At 51.3% G+C, this 25,214-nt stretch overlaps 1 protein-coding gene across 1 annotated transcript; it reads right to left on the reverse strand.

The window, feature by feature from the left end:
- Positions 1–1,187: 1,187 nt before the first annotated feature.
- On the reverse strand, positions 1,188–13,618 carry ATP6V0C (ATPase H+ transporting V0 subunit c). Its single transcript, XM_069809557.1, has 3 exons — positions 13,228–13,618; positions 3,301–3,484; positions 1,188–2,026 (listed from the first exon to the last, which is right to left on the reverse strand). The coding sequence occupies exons 1-3, from the start codon at positions 13,301–13,303 to the stop codon at positions 1,822–1,824; spliced, it is 465 nt and encodes a 154-aa protein (XP_069665658.1). The 5' UTR covers positions 13,304–13,618; the 3' UTR covers positions 1,188–1,821.
- Between the last annotated feature and the right edge of the window lie 11,596 nt (positions 13,619–25,214).

Genomic DNA, 25,214 nt, shown 5'->3' on the forward strand with positions numbered 1-25,214 from the left:
CAGGCTATTAAATAATGCAGACAGATCAGCTTTTTAGCAAAGAGAATAAACCAATTAATTTGTTAATATTTATCAACAATTGTTAAAACTACACCTTCACAAAAGTCTGTGAAAATCCATACTAGCAGAATGATTGGCCCATAGCTGAAGTCTCTGGAATGGTCCCCAGTTTGGAGACCAGCTACCCAGAAGATGCACAAAGTGCTACCAGGCCTGGGCTGGGGAAGAACCAGGTCAGAAGCTCCAGACACAGCTTTAGTGGATTCCTCATGCGCTGGGCATAGCTCTTCATGGTACTTACACCAGACTTGTTTGCTACACAGGTATACACAAGGTACACCACCACAGCTCCCTTCCCAACCAGACCGACAGAAGACGTTCTGGCAGATCACCCAGCTTAGTTTGATCACCAAGGCACCACTAGTACTAGGTATATCTGGAACAAGGGAAAAAGCTCAACCTGTCCTCCAAACTATACAACTAAGATTAAGGTGATGTACTTCCCAAAGGCAATTGGAACAAGCCCTACATTCACAAGGGTCCAATATCTATTTCCCATATGAGCTTCAGAATTGCTTTGCAACACTCAAATCCTCAGGACAAGAAAAGGTTGCTACAGCAGTCACTAGCTGCAAAAGCACAGCTTTTCAGATCAAGTGCTCCTGATTTACAAGTTAAAAAAATACAAGTTCTTGAATGAACCCATTCTGTTGATGAGACTATTGTTCAGGTACTTTAGAGGCAATTGCTGCTAACAGCACAGCTTTCCAACCAGCCAAGTTTCTGCACAGCCATCACAAAGACAAGCTCCCTAAAGGCTCTTCAGCAGCTCCTATTCCTTGTCACATGCTGAAGCCTGCACCCTTGCTCCCTGACCCTGTCTGCTCAGGCCATGCTGCACAGCCTATTACATGTCATTACCATGTGCCAGAGCAAGTATGTGCTGCTTGATCAGGGTGAGCATAGCACTGCAACAGCTTTGCATTCCTGCTCACCACAAGTACTACCCATGCACAGCAGTTGGAAACAGCATTGCTACTTGCCCAGGAGAAAGAGGGAATGTTTTAGCAGTGATGACAGCATCACTTCTGCATGGTGCTCAGTCACATCAAGAACCTGCCTCCCCCCAAAGGAAGCCCTCCTCTTCCTAGAGAAGCAAAAGCATGAAATCAGAGGCAGAGGACTCATTACAGCAATGTAGTGAGGAAGTTTTATTCGGAAACATGGTATAAGTTTGTAACCCAACACTGGGTGCACGACTCTGATGCCGGAGCATACGCGGTTACTACTGAAACACAGGAGTGTTTCGGACAATTGCTGTAATAAAACACAAAATTCTCATACTCCAATACCAGGACACTACAGCAATCTTTAGAATCAAAGTTACATCCAAGGAATTCTCTGCACTTACAATTGACCCCACAGTGTAATCTACCTATATATAAGATTAATATATATAGCATGGGAAATTGAAAATCCTTGCTCCATAGATGTATGAACATGTCAAGTCTTTTATAAATAAACATCCAGTGAAGAGAAAAAATTACATTTCTAGTTCATATTTATACATAAAGTACTAACAGCAATGGGTGGAAAATTGCACACAGGCCACCCCAAGCCATGCAGCAGGCTTGGAGCAGCCCATCCAATTTAATATTGAAGTACACACAGGACAGACAAGTCACTAACATACATTGCGCATTTACAAGAGATCAACTACCAAATTGGGACAACTGTACACATTGGAGAGACCATTTTCGTTCTGGAGCTTTTTTTTTTAAACGTGGATTTGTTACATCTCTTTACATCATACCGCAGTGTTTACTTTGTGGAGAGGATAAGGGCAACAATGAGGCCATAGAGACCCAAGACTTCAGCGAAGATCAAGATCAGGATCATGCCCACAAATAACCTGGGCTGCTGTGCTGTTCCCCGTACACCTGCATCACCCACAATACCAATGGCAAAGCCAGCAGCCAGACCACTGAGGCCCACACTCAAGCCAGCACCCAGCTGAAGAAAGCTCCTGTAGGACAGATATGAAAAGAGTTTCAGTGGCAAGTAACAGGATACCCAACCGTTCAACTTCAGGCTAGCCTTTTTTTCCTCTCCCTGAGGCAAGTAAGAATTAACATATAAACATTTAAAGGGAACCTTTTTCCTGCAGAAAGAGCTTCTATACTCTTTAAGCAAGCACAGTATTCCTCACAAAGCAGATGCTTCCTGAGACTCCTAGATCTGATACTTAAAAACAGGCAGCTACGCAAGATCTTTAGCTGATACTAAGGCATGGCTCATACACTAAGCTAAGCTACTAGGCCTGCAAGTTCACATGGCCACCCAGCCTGTCTGTAGCCACTTCAGTCAGCTGCAGGTTTAGCATGCTGCCAGAGCAGTATTTACTCCAGCCATGTGGGCTAGCACTTGCAGTAATGCCTGTCCCACTGCTGTGTAGCCTGTTAGTAGCTGCTTTTGTCTCCCACCTTTAGTAAACTTATTATGCAGCTACAGCACATCCAGGTGATTATTAGGTCTCTCGCACTGCAAGAGTTAGACAGGAACAGTCTGGTTTTCCAGGCAGGGGCACCTGAGGAGCAGTGCCTATCAGAATCTGGCCACCTGGTAACTGCAAAGGAGCATTTGTACCTGTGTGTCTTAGATCACGGCTTATTAGGCCAAGCACACTGCTCATCAGCTATAGCTTGTACAGTGACACAGATATCTACTTTAGACCTCAGAAGCATTGTTTTATTCTGAGAGGTCTCCAAGCCAGTCCCAGCTATTCTCAAAAGTCAAGTAGATTAAGTTTCAGACTGTAGCTGATGTAGAGGCCTGATGTATAGCTTGAGGATTGATTTACCAGCACATAAAGCAGCAAGCAGTATTAATTATTCACTTGCATCTCCCAGGCAACAGAAGAACTATTTAGACAGTCTGATTAGAGAGTCTTGGAAAGACCTGTGTATTCCAGGTCTAAAATCTGGCACCATGAAACAAGCTTAGCCTCTTATCCCAGTACTGCCTGTACACTGTTTCTTTCAAGCCATAAACCACTGCATTATCTCTACTAGTGGGATGTCTGATCTGTTAGCTAATACAGCAAACTAATCAGGCAGCACTACCACTGAGGCTAAGACATCAAGTAGAACAGCTGAAATCCAGTCCATACTGCTAAGCCTAAGTTAGGAGCATTTAGCATTGACAGTCCTTCCTGGAGTCTTGAGCAAAACCCACCCACTCAGCAGCATCAAAATAGTGACAGGTCAAACTTAAACAAAACTGACAGATGCAGTAACTTACTTGAATAGTGTGATAGAAGGTGAGAGGGCATTGGCAATAAGGACTGCCACTACGAGGCCATAGATAGCTATAATACCCGCCATGACAACAGGGATGATTGACTTCATGATGAGCTCAGGCCTCATGACAGACATGGCTGCAATACCCGTGCCACTCTTTGCTGTTCCATATGCAGCTCCCAAGGCTGAAAGAGAAAAAAATGCATTAGACACATCCCCAAATACTGCAGCCTAGTGAAGGAGATTGTATTAGAACAGTTGAGTCAGCACAAGGAAGAATTGTTGAAAACTAACATGGTCACTTGACTACTTGGTTTGTCAGCCAGGGATATTCCCCAAAAGGATGAGGAAGTGACCTATTCAGAGTCCTAGACCAAAGCTGGACCAATAAAAAGGTCCTGTTCAAACAGTACTGATAACAGCATGCCCTCTCCAAGCTAGCTTCACAGCAGGGTATACTCCCTAGCTGACACTCATTCCCTATTTAGGAACTAAAACCCAAGGTCCAAATCTTAACTCATTACTTCAGAGTCTGTGCCCTCACAGAGCTCACACTGCAAGGATCTACTCAGCTGAACTGCCCAGGAACACAGCAAAGCACATCCTTCTACCACAGCAGGGTGTAACCCAGCTGAAAGCCAGGTTTTACAATCACTGAACTTTGAGCCACTTGGGCTGAGTTCTCAGATGCACCCAATGTTTAACAAGTCTCCTTCATGGCACCTCATCTTCCACAAAACCTATTATCTGCCTATACTTTGGCCTGGAGTTAAACATGCCATTTCAGCTTCATCAGACACATACTGAGATAGCAACAAACTCACATATTATTGCTGCAGTTAGTTCCTTGGAGAAAGGACACCCTCTTCATGTGTCAATAACCCCACCTGTGAAGGATTCAGGTCCCAACACATGTTAATCCAACCACTGGAACCACAGAGTAGAGTATGGCTTCTAGGTTATGGAGGACCACAACCACCTTACCCCTAAGGTTTGCTGATCACCTGTCTAAACACTTGAGCATGCAGAGACCAACACAGGAATCCAAAGCTTAGTTTTCAAAGCAGGACATGGTTTTATCACTTCCAACTGAGAGCTGCCAGAAGAGTCCCAAAGCACTACCCCAAAAAGTAACTGCTGCCTTGAACACTTCGTATTAGTCTCACAAAAGCTTCCACAAATACCTCATTCTTTGATTCTGAATTACTTGGAAAGACCCCTTTCCTTCCAACCTTGCTCTGGAGTACTCTAGGGTCTCCTTAACTCTGAACACTCACCATCACCTAAGAGATGATATGCAGGTCAGCAGCCATCCAGGACTAAGTCCTTGAAGCAGCACTGCAAGGTGTGTGGAAGGGTAGTCTCCTTTTTAGACACCATCAGGCTGATATTCAAAGGTAACAGCCCTATTTAGCATGAAAATGCTCATGCCTGCTCTGAAAGGCTACTGTAGAACATTAAAACCATGGTGATTTCAAATCTTTGTACTGTTCAGAGACTTAAATATTTGAGTTTGCTCCACCCACTTAAAAACTAAGGTTTCTACAAGGGAGAGAGAGCTGCTGGTTCCACAGATATCTGTAGCTGCCTTACACAAGGATCCAAGCACGAGACTGTACACCTTGCCCAGAAGAGTTGCTGGGAGGTAGTCAAAGGATTCCGGATATGTGCTTTCCTGCTTCTCACTCAGCATTTATATAAAGCCTATCTTTGAGCAGTCAAGAACTGAGCAGTAATCCTCCTGGCTCTGCACTAAGAAACTTAAGATTAATAAAGATAGCACCACTGCACTAACACAAGACTCACTATCAGAAGGAAGTTCAGTTGTAGTTACAAAAACTTGAAGAGAAAGCCTCATTATCAACTACAAATTGGTTCTGTACTAGGAAAAAGCTCTTGAACCTTGACTGCCACTGAGCCAGATGTAAAGGGATGCTCAGTGCAATTCAGAGCTAGAATCCAGCTTAGCAAGAAGGCTGAGCCAAGAGCAGATGACAGGTTTGACCTACAAATGCAAGCTGAGCCTGGAAACTAGCACACAGACTTAGCTAGCAATATCAATGATAGTATTGTTTGAGGGTCTAGCCCCTAGGAAGTCTTGAAAGAAATCACTAACTTGAATTAGGGACCTTTTCTGTTAGATGAAGCATCTTCTAACAACTGGAAATAAGTGGAACCAAGATTCAGGCTATCTAGACTGGCTATCATATTTAGCAGAAACCACTTATCTTGTCTAGAATCTTCTATAAACCTCTCCAGAAACAGAGGCTCATGAGGGAAGTTAATTATTTAAAATTAGATCAGTCACTACTTCCTCCAAGTCCGAAGTTACTCAAGGGTGTTGCAATTAACAGCAATGGATTACAGAAGCTGATTTTGTAATCCCACTTACAGAAAGCCAGCCTGCTTAAGCTTTTGGGGAGGAGCAAATCAGCACAAGTTTGTCAATTTCCAGTTAAATCCCAATTCTAGGCAACAAGCAAGAGCTTATGCCTTGAACTTGGTCTGGACACATTAACAAATAAAGTCTACATGTACTCTGTGGCAGCTAGTTTTCAACATTGCAGTTTTTAGATGGCACTGAAGATCTGTTGCACTCCCACCAGTGGACAGTCACAGGTGCTACACATACAGCTTCAGAGCTTGGCACATCTGCTCCCAGTGAAGTCTTTATCAGCATCCTGATCAACAGGCCTACACTGGAGTCCCCTGCAACCGCACCTCCAATACCTCACAAGGCAGCTAGTCTTACTGCTCTTCACTAGCCTGAGTTCTCCTTGCACCATTGACAATACCCCAATGTTAACAGTCCAGGCAAGACAGCCACTTCCCACCACAACACAGCCATCTAATGGCACAGCTATTCAGTTATGGGCTAACACTTAGGTCAATCCTCCCACACATCTTGACTTGTACCTCTTGCCAGTTGTGAGTCTGAAGCACACATGCTATATTTAAATACCCCTGAGTTGGAAGGACATGTTTTCCAAAATCTTCTCAGTGAATAGGGTTTAAAGAGATCTAGGTGGAAGACAGTGAAAATGGAACAAGAGCTGTACCACTGTTACACACCAAGACTCCATGTACTTGCTTCAGATCATACAGCTCCATCACCTCTAACATACAGACCAATTAAGCTGCAACACAACCTTTAAAGCATACAAACAGAGCTATCAAAACATTTACCTGGCAGCCAGAGAACCAGCACTTTGCCTACCTAGCTTTACCACAGAAGAAAGCCACTGTGGTCTATAACCAGGAACTGTGCCATTTTTAAGTTCAATGGTGTTGTAATACAGAGAAGTTGCTCTACACACATCATTCAAGACCATCTACTCCCAGTAAGCCTGTTTCAAAGATTAACTTCGTTTTTAAATACTTCCAAATACTAACTCCTTGAACTCACAAGCCAGAGTTGATTTAATACTGCTTCCTGGGGGCAAAACACACTCCCACCAGGCTGTGAATATGCTGCCTGGCACCTTGCCACAGCTGTTACTTTCTATTAAGCAAAAGTGGAAGTAGAGGTAGTGTAGCTGTGCAGCTCCAAGAAAGTATGAACTAGAAAGTAACTTGCCATATAGGCAACAGCTTCAGTAAGGACTGAACACTAGCTGTAGTCTTGCCACTGCCAGGACTTTCAGCAGAGCTTTGCCTCTAACTTCCACCTACAGTACTTGAGCAGTCTATGGTTTAGATCAAGTGCTAGTCTAAGTATTAGGACCAAACTTTTGTAGCTATAGTTACAGTGCGCAGTAAGGTCATGCGCCAGGAACATTAATCTTTCAGCTAAGTTAGCTGCAAGTCACCTCATGCAACACTCCCTCAGTATAGAAAGAGGCTATTGCCAAAAGCCTGGCATCAGTTTTGCCAAGCTTTGCAGACATATACACCTATGGACAGTGACCATATTACCAGGGGCCTTCAAACCAGGGAACCATTTGCATAGATGCAGTTTCAGCAGTTGCAATACATTCAGACATGCTCAGCCCAAGATCACAGAGGTTCAGAATCAGCCACAGGCACCCCAGAAGCATTTGGTCCATTCAGAGCCAGTGATTCCTCCCATGTCCCACCACGGATAAGCACATTTTCACACTCCAACGTCAGAGATTTCCAGAGCACTAATAGGCAGAATTTCCCTGCATTAGGAAGTGAGCTAGTAACACAAGTCAACTTTCAATTAAGATACCATGGGTTACTATCATAGCAAGTCTGAAAGAGCATTCTGGATGAGTACTTACATCTGGAGTCTTCTATAATTAATCCATTATCAAATGGGCTGCCCTCTGCAGCCAGTAGGCTTCCCTTGAAGCAGACAACAGGCATCAATTCACCTCAATGCCTGTTCATCCTTGAGCAGGTTGTTCTTAAATGGTTGGAGAACTGTTAGAGATGATATCCAGGTCAAGTACAGTCCTTGCTTTGCCATGCCAGAAACCTGGCCATTTTCAAAGAAACAGGCTTCTTCCCACTGGTATTCTAAGGTCCCTCCCACACCACCACATTTAACACACAGCTCTACCTCAGATTACAGTAATGGATACTCCATGGCTGCCTTGGAAAAACCCTGTTGCTATGCCCAGTTGCATCTCCGCAGAAGAGACAGCCACATTAGCAGAACTGTATCTGAAGCCTATGCAAATTCAGATCATGCTGACTGAAGACTGGCTATAGACAGTTCCCCAGTCATAACTGGAGGGGTAAACAGATAAATTACCCTACGGGAAGTTGTAGGCTTTGGAAATCTTTAGTAAGTCACCTGTTACAGGATTAGGGACAGCATGCTTTTTGTTCTCCCCTGATGTTATGAGAGGGTGTGAGGATTTCAAACAAGCCTAGCACTGCCAGCTTACAGCATTACCAAAAATAACTTGCAAGGCTAGCAGGCCATTTACTCCTCTTCAGTAAATTTGAGAATTTAAAAGTCTACCAGCTCCTCAAGAAGCTGCAGCATTAGCAGCAGTCCAAAGGAAAAATGAGCTACCAGTCAAACAGCTGGGCCTGCTGCAATTGGTACTCTGGATTGTCTGACATAGCACACAAAGCCAATTTTTTTGTAAAAGCGTGGTAAGGCTGACACTTTACACCACAGAGTACAGGCTTGCTCTTCTGCAAGCAGCAAAGTCCAGTCACTTGTTATTTATCTTTCTTTATCATCATACAAACTACCCTGCAACCTTAAAGATGACCCATTTCACAGACAGGGCAGGCCACTGTAATCCAGGTACTGACTAGCAGAGTAGCTTGTTGTACCAGTTAGCAGGAGCCCTTTTCATCTAGTTTGTCGAACAGCAGCTTACATCACTCACCAGCATGCATCCACTGCTAAGCTGCCTCATTTCTGAAGCATAGGAAAGTCAAGGTCATCTGACTGCATCCAGCAGTGGCCAGACCAGCCTGCCTTGAAGCCTCACACTGGCAAGATTCAGTCGGAAGGAAGGAAGCAAGTTCAGCAAGTTATGCCTTGCTGTTTGGTGAGGACAGCAAGCAGGTGGAAGCATGCACTTCTGTGAAACCATTGGTTCAAGCATCACCAAGCAACCTGATCAGGCTGGAGAGTTTTTCAGCTTGCAACTGCTGCTTGAAATCAGCCAGGCTGCCTGGACAGATGGAAGAGGCTAGTTTTAGGAAGGGAAAAGGGAAGTTGACTAAGAGGTCCTGACACAGGGGACATTCATCTGCACTGCTGCTCTGAATGTTCCCATCAAAGGGAAAGTACACACAGACTTTGTAGTCTACAGTGACTTTAGAGTAAGACAGAAGTTCCAGTTCCAGGTACACCTGGAAGCCATAGTACAAGCAGCAGCCTATCTGCTTGAGCCAAGTTTTATAGAGCCAATAGTTTATCCAGATGCTCGATTGGGTTTTCAGATGATCCTAAGACTAGAATTTAGTGAGTGGAAATGATACCCTTGTTGAGATGTCTTCCCTTAATTTAACTGAGCTGTAGAAATACTGCCTATCTGGCTTGCTTCTGTTACAACACTTATGTCTTAATAGGCCACTAATCTACCTGCTGTTAAGGATGAATGCTTAAACTAGTCTCTCCTGTAGACAGTCTGGTAGCTCAAACATCTGACCCACTCAGTTTTTCTGCTCATACCAAGATGCCCTTGAAGTACTCTTTAATGATTTGGAACAGAAGACTACCTTGAGCTGCACTCTTCTGCCATTTCATTTTTACCTGGAAGCTACAGCTAATGAGTCTGCAAGCTCCTCTTAGGATGGGGTCTACAGCTCCTTACTGAGAAGCAAGCAGCTCTCCTCTCTACCACATCCCCACCCCTCAAGAGAGTATTTCAGGAAGCACAGGTGTAATTCAACTTCAAAGCTGCAAGCTGTTTATATTCACAAAGCCTTCTAGAATCGGACTGCACAGGGCTGTCAGCTGCATCAAGCAATTTCACTATGGAGGTCCCTTAATAGCTAACCAACTGCTACAATATCTGCAGCCCTAGTTTAAAATAAGAAGTACTATTTTGTTTGCTCTGCAGCAATGAGAAGACAGATACAGGACTAACGTTAACACTGCTGGCTAGAGTTCTCTTCATTAGCAGTCTTCCAGAAGCTTGATAGTGAAGCAGTACTGAAGGCACTGAATGCCCATCCAGAGCACAGGTCTAAGTAAAACTCCTTACCATGTAATGGAGGCCACAGTGGGGTGCGCCTGGGGCATCATGCTTTTCTACATGGAGCATCAGCAAGCACAGAATCAGACAGCTTTGCTCAATACCATGCTTTTCCATTTTGGCATGCCAAAGTCACATGGAAAAGCTGCAATAATTTGATCACTCAACAGCACCTGACACTGAGCCAGCTACATTTTACACATAGGAAATAAAGGAACTTTAGCTATCAGAACAAGTTGTAATCAGCAAATGAAGAAGCAGGCTCAAAGATAGCCAAGGTCACAGCAGCCTGCTTTAGTCTTTCTAGCAGCCATCAGTACCAGCTGACCAGAACAAGCTCTGCTATCTATTTACCATCAGCAGTTAATGTTCAAACAAACCATACTGCATAAAGTCGCTTGTTTTCACATCAAACTAGCCTGGACAGTATAGAACTTGAACATGTTTACTAGAAACAGGTCTCAGGACTACAAGCTCCACAAGAATCTGATCTTTAGATACACCATGAGTCAGACATGATCACCACACTAATTAACACTGATCTAGGACAATTTTAGATAGTTTTACACTGCTTGTCCAGACAGACTTAGCTCCTTACTTCTAAATCAAGGTGGGTTTTTTAACAACTAATGTTCAATTAACATCAGAACATGCTGTAGTGTCACATCACTATTAGGAAAGCTACATGACACTGCAAGTTTTAGCTTCCCCTATATGGATGTGTCTGCCATATTGCCTTAAAAATCCAAGTTGCTTCACTGAACAAAGTTCACTAATGTTCACAACTATGAAATGATTCTGCATCAGCAGTATCTACAAGCTGTTGTGCCAGTGGCTGAAGCCATCACATGCACTTAGGCCCTAGCAAGAGACTAACTTCACGGCTCAGACCTGCTGGTATTAGGGCCATCTGACACAGATTCTGCAAGAAGGACCAGTCATGTACCAGCAGCAAAATGCTAGTTACCAAGCCTTCATCAATATAGCTTAAGCACTCACTTTGAATTACCCAATTCAGACATTCCCCTTTAATATGCAATCCCACAGTACCATGCCATCAAACAGCTTCTAGGAAATGCTTCACTTCTAGTTTAGACACACCAAGCAACACTTTGAATTCCTGTTAAAACGCTGACACAAGTTTGCATCCCTCATTGATGTCTCCACCGAAGCAAGCTTGCATATCACATACCCAGTGTCTAAAAGGCCATACAACCATGTTCTTTTGCTTCCCAGTTCAATTTTGCAAGAGGAATCCAGTGACTCCTTCCTCAGGAAGAAAGTTCAGTATTTAGGACTTTAAATCACTGCTGCTTTGCAAAAGGCAGTGATCTGCTGACTGTTTTTTCCAACAAGTAACTACATCTTAGTCTATTCCTCCATTATTTACACTAGCAAAGAGGCAGGTGGGTCAGTAGTCCAAACATTGGCTCCTACAGCATTCCAGCCATACTGTTTTCAGCAAAGTCCTTACCTGTCAAGTGAAAGTACAGTGTTTTAACTCTGAGGTGGCAGACCACTAATTGCCCTCAGCACAGGACATCTGCATCCCACCACTGGGTACTAACTGAGCAAGACTAAACACAGCCAGCCAGGCTTTTTTTTTTTTTGCAAAGATTAAAGCCATGAGCATGGCTGGTGTGAAACCAGCTAATGGTGCCAACATCTGCATGGCTAGACAGCTTCCTCTCAAACACTAGTTTTAATCCACTGCCTACTTAGCTACTTACACAGTTTAATCTACCACACTAATCAATCAAGAGCAGCTTCCACAAATTTGCCTTGCAGACCTAGCTACCATCTCAGAGACTATTTTAATATGAGACTCCAAGCACATGAACAGCTATATGCAACCCCAGTTACAGCCAACTCAATATTTGAGTGTTTTGATTCCTCAACTGGGAGCCAAATTAGGTGGCAGATGAAGACAAGTCAGTATGCTCACATAGGTGGAGACACTGGCTCAGTCTTCAGAAGAGAAAACCAGACTGATTCCTAGTTCTTGCATTCCTAGTCACCATAATGCTTGCATCTGGAAAAAGCTAGCTGAAGCCTTCCCCATGTTACATCCCAAACAGAACAGCAGATCTGTACCTATCAGGAAACAGTAAATGCTCAGTCAGGAAGAGCGGTCATTTTCTGCAGAAGGTTTACTCAGTCTCCAAGAGACAGACAAGGCATCATATGATGGTCTTTCCAGTGTAAGACAGCATTTATGATTCTCTTGATAAACGTTCTTCAATAGGGAGAATGATACCGCAGAATGACCCAATTCACTCTGCACTGAGCCTCAATGACTTAAGATGCAGATGGATGGCCACTACAGAGGAGCTTCCCTTTTTCAGTGGTTCATGCATCTTCCATTTTAAAGGGATGGTCAGGAGCCCATCAGCTCCTTTTAATGTCATTAACATCTTTAAAGCTGACTTCACTCCTTAAGTGCTTGCATATTTAGGTTTCAATCCCACTAAAAATTGCTCTTGCATTATCCAAGGAATGTTTTAAAAAGCAACTTTGTCCTATTTACAGCAGGAGAAGTGCTGCACCCAGCCCCAGGAGAGCCAGACCAACCCTCCCTGCCGGGAGGGCCCTGACTCCCATGGAAGCCCAGGGCAGACTTACCACCCAAGGGAGCCCCGGGGGCAGCCCGGCGCGGCGGCAGGCAGGAGACCTTCCCGCAGCACACGCCGAGGCGCACGTTAGTACAGCCGGGACTCGGGCCTGCCGCGACACCGGCTTTCTGGCTGGTAAAACCCACTCCCCCGCACCGGCAGGTCAGCCCAGACGCGTGACTAACCGGGGGTCTGGCCCCCGCACCCGATCCCCGCGGGGAACGGGCTCCCCACGGCAGGGCGCGGAGGGGGGGGGGCACCGCCGCCCCCGCGGGGCCGGGCCGGGCGGCGGCGCCGCCGCAGTCACGTGGGAGCGGGGGCTCCGCCGGCGGCGGCACGCTCCGCGGTGACGTCACTCGCGCAGACCCCCCCCCCCCCGCCGCGCCCCGGTAGCCCGGATGAAGCTGGGGGGAAGGGGGAGGGGGTGGGGGGGTGTCCCAGGCCCGGGGCCACCTCTGCCCCCCGCGGCCAGGCCGGGAGGACGCCCCGTCCAGGCGGGCGCCAGGCCCAACACCGGGGATCCCGCCCCGCCAAGGGAGGGGGACAACGGGGACAGGCGTGCCCCCCCCCCCAACCTCCGCCATCCCGGCGCTACGGCGGCGAGCCAGACCGTGCTCCCCCCGCCCCCCTCCCGGCAGGTCCAGGCCCCGACACCCCCCCCCGGGAGGCCGGACGGGTGCTCACCGCTGAAGACCATGGCAGCCGAGGCGCCCATCACGGCGAAGAAAGAGGCGTACTCGGGGCTGGCGCTGGAGGACATGGCTGCGCGGGCCGGGCCGGGGCGAGGCGCCGCTGGAACCGGGAGAGCGAGAGGGCGGGGGGGAGGCGGGAGGCTCCGCCGCGGCGCCGGTCCTCCGCAGGCAGCGCTCGGTCACAAAATGGCGGAGACGGGGAGGGAAGGGGGGGGGGAAGACGGGGCGGAGGCCGGCTGCGGGCAGCGCGAGGGAGGGGGCCGGCCGCGGGAGGGAGGGAGAGGGCGAGGGGGATGGCAGCCCGGAGCTCCGTCCCGGCGGGAGTGCGCGGCGGCCCGGGCGCTGCGCCCTAAATACTGCCTCCGCAGAACAAAATGGCGGCGGCCCCCCCGTCACGTGATCCACGCCCACCGCCCCCGCCTGCCCGCCCCGCCCTCGGCCGTCACCACGCGCGCGCGGCCGGGGGGCGCTCGCTCGCCTCTCCCTCCCCCCGCCCCCGATTCCCCGCTCCTACGCCGGGTCTCGCCCCCGAGAACGAGCGGAGCCCGCTCCTTCCTCCGCGCCCCGTGTCGCGACCGGGTCGCTGGGCCGCGGCGGCAGCGTCGCTCTGCTCCCCTCTACTCGCCCTCCCCTCCCTTCCGCCCCGGTGGTTCAGTCCTGCCCGGCGGTCGGGTCCCGCTGAGCGTGATTCAGCGCTCATTAGCATAAGGGGCGTGTCTAGAGTGCGGCCCCGCCCAGGCGGCGGCGGGTGCTGCCCGGGCCGGGGGCTCCGGGACGTGTCCCCCGGCCGTGTCCCCCGCTCGGTATTCCCGGCGGCGTCTCCTGTGCCATCCTCCCTGTGCCGCGTCCCCTCTGCCATCGCCCCGTCCCCGGTGCCACGACCCCCGTGGTGCGTCCCCTCTCCCACGTGCCGTGCCCCCCGCGACACGCCCTCCACGGTGGGTCCCCTTGCGCATCTGCCGTGTCGCTGGTGCCACATCCCCCGTGGTGCGTCCCCCCCTCCCACGTGCCGTGTCCCCGGTGCCACGTCCCCCACGGTGTGTGCCGTGTGTCACCTCTCCTGTGCCCCGTCCGCGCGTTGTGCCCCGTGTACCCCGTCCCCCGTGCAGGGCCCTGTCCCCTGCGCTGTGCTGACCTGCCATGGACTCCCCACGGGGGACATACCTGTGCCCGTGGGGCCTTGCTGGCTTGGGGTCCCCTCTGGGGGTCTCTACCCCACGGACTCCGCTGGCGTTCTCCATCTGCCCGCTCCTCTCCCCGCCATGGCTCCTGCTCCCTTGCCAAGTGGGGACCGGCGCCTCCCGCCCGTCCTTTTCTCCCGGCGCTGGAGGAGAACGGGCGGGCTGGGTTCGGTGACAGTATCACCCCACCACGGGTGCTGCCGCCCACCCCCTGCCGCAGGCAGGGTGCAGGCTACCCCCCTCCGAGCTAACCCCATCCCGAAACATCCCAGAGAGATACTACTACAGCCTGTCCTAAAAGGATGACTGATCCCATTTCTGTTACCCAGGGTACTCTAGAAAAAAACCCCACATTAATTCAGGATTTGGGGTATTCATTAATAGTTGCCTGTGCCTGCCTTCGCTCCTGTCACAAATCCTGCCGATCTTCTCATGCGCTGAAATACCAGACCTCTTAATTAACTGAGGGCCACCTGCCTTTTCCCATTGTCGCCACTTTTCCGGACACCTCAGCCTTGTCAAAGCTCACAGGGAAGGTGAGAACAGGATTTAAATCCTGCTTGGCAAATTCCCTGCCTGCTGGTTGAACACAAATGGCGCCGTTGCTGCAGCAGACAGAGGTGGCGGGGGACCGGCTCCAGGACACGTTGGCTCAGTGGAGGAGATGGGCTTTCGGCAGGCTCTGGCACCAGGTCTTCATGGGGGTATTCAGCACGTGGCCTGCGGCAAGGACTGGCTGAAAAGCGCAGAGCTGGCAGAAAGGGAGGGCTGTGGGGAGCTGGCAGAAAGGGAGGGCTGTGGGGCGCTGCCAGGGGTCAGAGCCCCAGAGGGGGACCCCATCCTGAGCCCTGGCAGAGGTGGGCACAGGGGCTGTGGGTCCCACATATTGAATATACCACTGCTACCACTGTCACCATCATCACTGCAGTCACCACCCCATCACTGCCACCGCCATCACTGCCACCACCATCCCATCATCTCTGCTACCACCATGATCACTACCATCACCACCACCACCATCACCACCACCACCACCACCACCAGCACCATCACTACCACCAGCATCACCACCACTCCCATCACTCCCACCACCCCTCCATCCCCACTATGCTGCTTTTCCTGCAGCATTGCACCCTGAGATGTGTAGTTTGTCAGCATGCTACTGTCATCATTGCTATGGCAGTGGCTATTATTACTAATGAGCGTTTCCAGCAGCCCCAATTAACATCAGGAAGCCTTTCACTAGGGTGGGGACAATCCCTGCCCCACAAGTCCAGAGCAATTGGTTGTTGGGTGAATTTCTCATCCCTCGGGCACTGGTGGCATTGGCAGTTTGTTCACCAAGTTTGGGCTGGTGAGGGGAGCAGGGACCGGCAGTACCTCATCCAGCTCCTCGCACTGAGGTCTATGGCAGCCCGGTGCCCATGGCTTTGTCCAGCTGCATCACTGCCAGCCCTCGCCCAGAGCAGGCATCTCTCCAAACACCGTGTCGGACCTGGCTGTGGCAAGGGGTCCCTGTGGGGTGCAGAGCCTGGGCAGAGGGTGGCATGAACATCCTGGCCGGCAGGGATGAGAAGTTGTCTGCCCCCATGGGATTTTCCCATGAAGCCGCTGCATGATGGGTGCTGACATGGTGATGGGTGAGGGCTTTGAAGCTCCAAGGACAGCTGTGGCCTGGGGCAACACCAGCATCGATATTTTGAGCGGGGACCCAGGGAGCAGGTGGATTTTAGGGTCCCCAAGAGGATGCTCTTCCCCCTGTGCCTCCAGGCACCCGCTGCCACCGAGGTCTCCCTGTGTGGCTCCCGGGTTCCGCTGGGCAGACCCGGCTGCCTGATGCAGCAGGTCCTGTTACCTACCCCATGTGCCTTCTCCTCTCCCCGCACCCAGCTCTGTGCCAGCCAGCCGCCCTGGCCCCACTGCCCCTTTGCCGGCTGGCGGCTTCCCACAAATCATCGGGCACCATCTCTGCACCGTCGCTCCCATCCACCCAGTGAATGGCCATCACCAGCGAACAAAGAGCCTCCTTGTAGCAGCAAGCTCACGAGTTGTGGTGGCGGAAGCGCTTTGGGGATGCAGTGTCTCCAGAAAGGCTGAGCGCTGGCTTCACAGGACCCCCAAGGGCCAAGCTTCCCTCCTTCCACCCTTTGGAGCTGCAGCATGCCAGGAACCTCCTTGCCCCTGTGCTGCAGTCGCAGCCAAAATCCCAGGGGGCACAAGTGTCTTGAGCCAAGCCCTCTTGACCTTCCCACCCTGCCTCCTCCTCCCATGCTCTTCATTTGGGATTCACTCAGTGTCTCAGTTCTCCAGCACTAATAAATTGGGTCTAATAAATTGATTGGGTTTTCACTAGAAATTGCTGATTCATAGAAAGGAATTTTTTTATGCTTTTGACAATGCTTTCTTCCAAAATATTTCATTTTAGATTTTTCTCCCATGCCCTGTATTTATTTAGCCCCTCCATGCCCCGCTTGTCCCCCCGATGCTAGAGCTAGCCAGGCAGAGGCAAGGAGAGGTCATGGTGGGGCTGGTGTGGTTCCTTCTGCATGTCCCAGTGCAAACACGCTCCTCTCTTTGGGGTACACACATGGGGAAGGTATGGGTGCTGGAAACAGGAGCATCCGTCTCCTTCCATCTGCCCAGGACTGCCCGGTCCTCCTCCACTCGCCCCACACGACCCTGGGCTGACCACAGCCAACGGAGGGATTGTGTGCCGAGCGTCCTCCTGGGATGCCTGCTGAGCCACACCAGTTGCCCCAAGTGTGGCTGCGATGGGTAGAGTGGGTGGACATGAGGATGCGCAAAGCCCATGTGGGCCAGAGGAAGGGAAGGACTGTTTGGATGCTGGTGACAGCACGTGTAACCTTGCCTGGCTCCCTGTTGTGCCCAGGTGCCAGGTGAGCTGGAAGGGGTACCCAAGAGTAATGTAATGCTATTAAATCTTTTCTACACTATTGCTGTTTAAATGCATGGTATTTCCACCACCACTAACACTCTGCTGCTGCAGCTGGGTCTCCTGGCCTGTGCAGACCCTGGACCGATGGGCACCGCTTGGCTGGGGTCTCTCTCATCCTGCTCCTTAAAGCTGAGTCTGCTCTGCCCCCATGGGTGCTGCACCCCATCCAGCCGCCCCCAGGGTGCCACTGGCCCCCCGCCACCCCTAAGCGGGGTCACCCAAGGTTCTCATGCCAGTGCTGGTTCTGCCTTGTGGAGGTGCGGGGATGCTTTTTTCCTCAGGGAAAGGATGACGAAAGGAGGGAACAAAATTCAACGCAAAACTGGGAGGTGAACGCAATATCAAAGGCAAAGAGCCAGAAACCCAGAGGCAGAACAACCCAAATCACTGTTCCCACAGCAACTCGCACTCATCCTCCTCACACTGCCAGGCAGACGCTTACCAGACTGCCACCGAAAGCGCACACTTGTATGCCGTGGAGGCTGTGACTTTGTCTTCTCCAGTTTTGCCTTTTAATTTTGGGCTGGATTAACCCTGCTCCCTGTGCGTGTCTGGTGGTGTTGCACAGCATCACACCAAATGCAACCAAACAGTGATTTTAGGTTGTCCATTCCCATTCCGAGGAAGGGAGCAAAGGGTTGAGATGGGCTTTCTGGTGGGTGCAGGCTCTGGGTCCCACCACCTTTTTTGGGGGGCACTTTCTGAGTGGCCTTATGGCAGATGCCTTTCCCACCACCCTGGGACCGTGTGTCCATCTTTGCATGGACAAAATGTGCTGGAGAGCGACTTAACACAGGGCTCCAGCTTTCGTCGGCTGCTTTTAGCGAGCAGGAGCCGGCCGCAGGCTGCTTGGTGCTGCTGTCCGGGACACCAGGGCTGCTTCTCTGCCCTGACCCTGGCTGTTTTTTTGCAAGCTGGATCAGCCGTTTACCGGGGGATCTGTACCCGCTCCAAGCTCCTGTTTCTAAATGCCGGAGTGATGCCAGCAGCTTTGCCCATGTCATGAAGCAGGGCTGGAAGGGGTCTGGAAAGCCGGCTGGGAGCAGCCTGCCCCTCCGGCAGGTCCAGGCACAGGGGTGCTGGCATGGAGGCGTGTTGCTGCAGGACTGGGGTGCTTTGGCAGGGGATGCTCCGGCCACCCGGTCCTCCCGAGGGGATTTGGTGTTAATGTGTTAAAAATGCTCTGTACTTCTCAGGGCCCCACAGCTTGGCACACAACAAGCCCTGGGTGGGCTCTCAGCCAAGGCTGGGGAAGGGGGTCTGATGGGGTCAGCAGAACTGATCTGGTGCCAGGAGCGGGAACGGGAAAAGCAGGGCTGGCAGCGGACCCATCACCCTCAGCCTCGGCAGCAAACGCTTGCCAGCAATGGAGCAAACCCTGCTGGAGCATTTCCTCATTTGGTGTCTCCCGCAGTGTCTCGCTGAAATCACACAGCCAGAGTCATGGGGCGCAAGGGGGACTGTTCCCCAGCTCCTCCCCGCACCCCATGTCCCTGGGGTGACACCATCTCCCAGGAAGTCAGGACCCTGGCCGATTTGCAAATGAGGTTTCTCTTGCTCTACTTGGGTCTTAATTAACTGATTTCCATCCTGAGCTGTTATCTCCTTCTTATCTGGGACACTACCTGGTGCTAGACTTCTTGATGAAGCAAATTAGGGCCTCTAATTCAATTCAACTCCCTCTCTATTCTATTCTATTCTATTCTATCCATCTAACCTAATTGAATCCCATTCCCTTCTCATCTCTCTCACCAGGATTTTCCTGCCCTATATAAAACATCTGATCTTCCTCTTTTCCATGCCATGCTCATGGGCAAATGCAGGTGGGAAATCATCCTTATTCCTACAGTTTCTTCAGCTCCTGGGGATGGTGCAGAGAAAAGCTGTTTTTTTTTTTTTCCCACTGTCCTTTTCCTGACATGCCCTGTCAGGGGGCAAGCAGGAGAAGCTCCTGGTCCTCTCCAGGACCACATGCTGTGTGTTGGCTGGTCTTCTCCGTCCTACCCTCCATAGGGCATCCATGCCTGGACCCCAGCACTCAGCCAGCAGCTGGGATCAGCCAGGGCTTCCCACGAGGAGGTTCTGCCTGTGGTTTGAAAATAGCATTTATTTGCTCTGGGTTACCATAGTTACTTGTGGAAGTCGCACAGTGCCGCTTCTGCTGCTTGGTTGGGTGATTCTCTCCAATGCAGCATGACTGGCTAATTTTACCATCAATGGATCCTCCAAAATTGCAGGAATTTCTTGGGTGCTGGGTGAGGTCTGTGTGGGATCCCCTAGCTGGCCCTTACACCTTTCAGCAACCCTCTCTTTAAAGCGCTGGATGTGCCTGCAGTGCCGTAGCAGATTTTGGGTCCTCGATCACCGCGTTTGCATTGCTAGAAGGAGCCAATGTGGTTTTCCCAGTGCCAAGCCTGCACTTGTGCTGTGTCTCGGAGCTTTTGAAGACAAATACTGAGAGCCAGCATGGCAAAACTCCCTGCCACAGCCCTGCGCCTAGTTTTTGGGAAGCTGGTCTGCACATGGGGGACTGGAGCAGCTTATGTGTCCTAGAGAGACACTTTTGGAGAGATGATGCTTGGTGAGACGGGGATGCAGAGTGCTGCTTTCCCATGGGCTGGAAGCTGGCAGTGATGGCTCTTCAATCAACAGTGACCAGCAGCTGAGAATGTAAAGCACCACGCATGTTTATGTTACTTTGCACAAGCGATAGAGATTGTCCTTGATGCTGGACCTGGCAGAAGTGAGCTCCGGCAAAGCAAGTGGGAGGGATGCTTGGTGGCTGGGAGCCATGTGTGGAGCTGTGCTCCCATGCGTAGACACCCAGAGCAGCGTAAACCCAAAGCACAGCTTGGTCCGGCACCGGAGCCTCCAAACTGTGGGATTTTCCTGCTAGATGCTTGCAGGAACAGGCGGTATTTGTTATCTTCCCTGCAGCAACGGCAGACACCATCCCACGTGGGTGAGCCAGGAGCCAGTCCGGGATGCAACTGGGACTTGCCTGACCATTGACATTTCCCTGCCAGCCCTGGGAGCTGGCGACCCGGCTGCCCCACAGGCAGCTGCCCAGGGGACAGCAGGTGCTGGGAGTGAGGAGCACATTGGGGGCAGGATGTGGTGGGGCAAGGCAAAGCCTGGGGTGCCATGCTCTGGCTGTGTGGCCACCTCTTTTGGGGGATGGAGCTGCTGACAGATGCTGAGAACGAGCAGCCACAGGGCACTGAGGAAGAGAAGCCTGATTTTGGGTTGTTGCTTGGTGCCACGCTCGGTTTGGGGGAGAAAATATGGGTTGGTTTCTACCAGAAAAGGCGAGGGCAGAGGTTTTCTGCTGCTGGATGGGAGCTACTTCAGAGCCATGTGCCAGGCTGCCCCAAATCTGTCCTTCGTCACTGGGTTGGGACAGTGCCATGGCTTTGCCCCCCCTCCACAAACCTGCTCCTCCTCCATGCTGCCAGCTCTCCCTCGGCCTGTAGAGCTGGCAGGCAGAGAGGGAAATAAAACCTTGGCTGGCTGGCAGGACACACCGCCTTTCTGCAGAGCTGCCGCTGCCATGTGGTGAAGCGGGTGAGAAAATTGCTGTCTTTCTGCTCCAAGCTGTGCCAGGGCAGGAGCTTTCCCTCCTTAGCCTCCCTGCCTAGCTCAGCTCTCATCACAGTACCCCGCTACCAATTAGCAAATTAAATCCAAACCCTCTGGCACTTCCCAGGTATTCCTGCACAGCTGCTCTGCTTTTGGTTCCTCCAGCCTCGGCTCCTGCACTCTGATGGAGCATCACCTCCGGCATGCTGCCTCCAGCTGGTTGCCATGCCAGGTTGTGCCAGGCTGTACTGTGCTGTGCCGGCCTCTCCTCTGGGCTTCTTATGCCTGTAGACCCTTCAACAACTAGAGATGAGATTGAGCTGGTGTCAGTGCTGGCAGCAGCTCGGTGGCAGCCGGCTGGGAGCCTCCAAAGCTCCTCTCCTCTAGAGCTCATGGGACGTCGCGTACCCCTGCCTCCAGCCCGCTTCTCTGCTGGGCTTGACTAATACATACAGAAATGGATATTTTTGACTGGATGAAGAAATTTGCCAAAACAGGGTTAGATTGTCCCCGACAACTGTTCTGCACGTGAGTTGGGGCGACCAGTTTTCCTGCAGATGTGTTTCTGGGTGTGGGTGCTGGCAGCACCCCAATCTCACTCTGCCTGGCCGGGGATTCCACCTGCACCAGCCTCCGGCCCCCACAGCCTCTGTTAACTCACGATGGGGCATGACATCCCTGCAGTCTCACCTCCCTGCCCAGCTGCCGGGCAAAGGATGCAGCAGCCAGCTCTGCCGGCAGCTTTCCCAGCCTTGCTGGGAACCCTCCTTGCTGCCTAGGAGCACCCAAACCAAAATACTGTGGGTGAGCCAAATTAAACAGTGCTCAGTTATCACTTTGTTTTAGCAAAGACAAACTGAAAGGGATAAGGAGCGTGTTTTCCTTTGCTTTTGTTATTTCCCTCTCAGGCCGTTATTTCCTTGCTTGGTCTGCTGGGGAATGGGAGCTGCCTGCTGAGCCCCGGCTGGCTCCAGAGCCACTGCCGGGGAAGGCACGAGGCCCTTTTATTTTAAGTGTCATTTTTCTGTTTCCTGGGTTTCACATCTCTCTTGCAGGCAGTTCCTCTCCTACAACACCCCATGCAAAACATCGTGCCAGTAGCAAGAGGACGGTTAGCTAATCATGGGGATGAAGCGCACGTCTGCTTATCTGAGCTGCCTGGAGCCCCGTGCCGGGGTGGGCGGCCACACGGTACCCGCTGGGCTGTGCCGGCACGCTGGCCACGGAGGCCAGCGCCTGTTTTCCAAAAACATGGGTGCCTTGTGGGGAATGAGAAAGGCCACAACGATGCAGGAAAGGTTCCGGTAGTGGGAGGGAAGTGTTTCTGTTCCTCTTGGGCTGCGGGAAACAATCACAAAACCCCGCGGTGCAAAATTCATGTCCTGAGATGGGGTGGGCTGGGCTGAGCTTTCAGGGTCTCACCTGCCCCTGGCTTCATGCATTGCCTTCTTCTTCAAACCTCCATAAAGTGCTGGTGCTTGCAGGCAGGGTCACACCCAGCCACTGAAGACTGTATTTTAGAGCCATCTTGCAGGAGAGAGAAGAAAAACACAAGATTTCCCTGTCAGCCCCAGTCCCAAGCCTGGGATTTGCTGGGGTGGCTAGGCCAGCTCTGTGCATACTCGAGAAGGGGAATAAGCAGTGAACATCTCCGGCTGCTGTAGCTGGGGAAAGTGGAGGCAGGTCCAGGTAGGACCACAATCTGTGGCAGCCTGGGGCTGTCACAGTCTTTCCCAGGGTGCTGGAGGCAGTCTGGGGATGGTGCTGAGGTTTCCTCTGCCCATGCTTATCCTCAGCTGTGCTGAGCACGGCATCAAACACCTTCTCCAGAGGAAGATCCGTCATGCGTAGTCAAAGATGGTCGTAGACAGCTTTGCTATCCTAGTAAAGAGGAAAGACCACAAGAAAATCTGGAGATCTCCAAAGGGTCCAGTGTGATTTTTCAGCAGAGCAGGGAGCAGGTTGGTTACCTGCAGGTTCCTACTCTCCCTTTATATTTATATCGCAAATGCACCACAAGCCTCGGCCAAAGGCAGGGTCCAGCCATGCCCACTGCTGTTGGCAGGAGATGCGCTGCCCTCAAGGGTGAAATACCCAAGAAAGATGATATTTGGTAGGAGAAATTACTGTGTACCATGGACCTGCTCACCTCAATGCCACCAAAGCAGCAGATCTGGATCATGACCTCAGGGTTTCCAAAGCCCAGTCCTCTGCTTTTTAGTGTTTTTTTTTAGGCTGGCCATCCAGCATGGGCTCAGCAGGCATCACTTACTGCAGGGCTGCAGGAAGATCTTGAATTTGGGCTCTTTGCTGGGGGCAGAGAGGCATGACTACATTAATCACCAAGTTTTGAAGAAGACATAGCCGAGACAGCAAAGTTCAGTAGATGTGAATGAAAAGGACAAGAGCGTTTGCAGATGACAAAAAATCACATAGGGATATAGGCTCAGAAAAGGGGAAGAGGTAGAGAATACTCAGTGGAAATATGTGGGGGACACATGAAAACAATCAGTTCCTCTTTCTACCATATCCTGTAAATACTGTGCAGAAATTAAAGGGCAGTATATGTGGAACAGATTAAAAGAAACTGATTTTATGTATTTTATTTACTGTCAGGTTTTGAAATGTACTGGCATGGTTCAGAAAGCCAGAAATAAGGACAGCTGCAGCACGAAGCCCACATGACAACACAGGTAACGAAGCATTGTGATTTCCAGCACTGCTTTGAGGGTTTTATAAAACCAAGGGGTTTTACAGTGGGCATAAATCCAGCTTTGTGACTCCTTTGTCTTTTGAGATAGAGGGAAACATGGGAACTGGGGACAGCCAGGGATGAGCGCAGTCCCCGTGGTGTCCCCGCAGCCTGGCCCCACACAGGGCTTGCTCTCCCAACCACCCTCCTGTTCCCAGAGGCGGAAAGTGGCTGGATACCCCTGGCGTGTGCCAGGAAAGGGAGGACATCTCCCTGCAACACGGGGGTCTGTGATTAGATTCCAGCCCCTTAACTAAGGTCAGGGTGGTAAATCTCCGGCGAGTCAAACATCTTGAGCCAAAGCTCAGTTTGGTCCCTCCTCCATCCTCCCTCCAGGACTCTGTTCTCACCCCATCCCTCGTGCACAGCTGGCTCTGAGCTGGCTGAGCCCAGAGGAGAGGGGGGACATGCAGGGTCCTGGGCCTCCCTAAGAAACATGCTGTTTCTTCCATAAAGAGATTTTTTTTCCCCATCAGCTGACACAGTCAGGATCACACGGGGCAGCCTGAGCTCAGGAATAGCTCGTCATTTAAGAATCCCTGTATGGCTACATATGTATTAGTAATATCTGCTGATGCACAGGCACCACGCTCAGCCAAGCTATTGCTTTTTCCCGGGGCCCTTCTCATCCTTGTGGCCCAACCCTCCCTGTTTCCATGCTTGCAGAAAAGCTGCTGTGTGCTGGAGCAGCCCCGGCAGAGCCTGCGGCACTCGGCTCTTTGCTGTTCACTCACCAGGAGATGTGGGCGAGGAGCTCCCTGCCTGGGCGGCTGGATGAGGGGTGGCAGTCCGATGCTCTGGACCTCACTGGGGAGCCCCTGGGGACTGCATGGTCTAAATCCAGCTGCATGCCCCACCACGGGAAAGGCAGCAGGAATCATTTGTCATTGGGACAGAGAGATTTTTGGACCCCAGTGGCTTTCAGGACAGATCTCTTCCATGGTTGTTTCAGTGACTGTGAGCAACCAGCAGCAGGGAAGATTTGTTTGAGAATAAGGTCCTTCAGAGGAAACACTGGGGGTTGTTTAAGGCCAAGGCAGAGCCGTCGCTCAGAGGACACCAGCTGGCTCTGGGTTTCAAGTGGGACTTGCTGGACAATCCCCAGTCACGCAGCCCCGGGAGAAAGGAGACAGTGCAGTCCCACCGTGAGGTGGTCTAAGAGCCCACACCCTGTGGCAGAAGGGACAGAGTTCATCCTGCAGCCCTGGCACTACCGGGCCAAAGGTGTTGCTGCGACAGTGCCCCGGGCCATGGAGGGCTTGCTGCTGAACACGTCTGCTCCTGCTTTGCCAAGAGCGGTGTGATTTGGCAAGAGCACTGCCCAGAAGTTCAAAACTTTTTAATTCTCCCTCTTTCCTGTGCTTGCAGCACAACTCCTTTGCCCTGGAGGTGGTTGCTCACATGTGCCTTTCACCAGCCCCAGGAAGCCGCTGGCTTTCACATCCCTGCGCTTGTGAAAACCTCCCAGGCTGGAGGCACATGGACCCTGGAAAGGAAGACGACCTTGTGCA

This window comes from Haliaeetus albicilla, chromosome 22 (genome assembly GCF_947461875.1).
Source record: "Haliaeetus albicilla chromosome 22, bHalAlb1.1, whole genome shotgun sequence".
In the NCBI taxonomy this organism is placed as follows: Eukaryota; Metazoa; Chordata; class Aves; order Accipitriformes; family Accipitridae; genus Haliaeetus; species Haliaeetus albicilla.

What these genes read in the sequence shown, in the direction of transcription:
- ATP6V0C (XM_069809557.1), bottom strand. Translation starts at nt 13,303, where the DNA reads ATGTCCTCCAGCGCCAGCCCCGAGTACGCCTCTTTCTTCGCCGTGATG. An exon ending in GGCTGCCATGGTCTTCAGCG is followed by an intron (nt 3,485 to 13,227) that starts GTGAGCACCCGT and finishes TTTCTCTTTCAG; the next exon opens with CCTTGGGAGCTGCATATGGA. An exon ending in CCTTCTATCACACTATTCAA is followed by an intron (nt 2,027 to 3,300) that starts GTAAGTTACTGC and finishes TCTGTCCTACAG; the next exon opens with GAGCTTTCTTCAGCTGGGTG.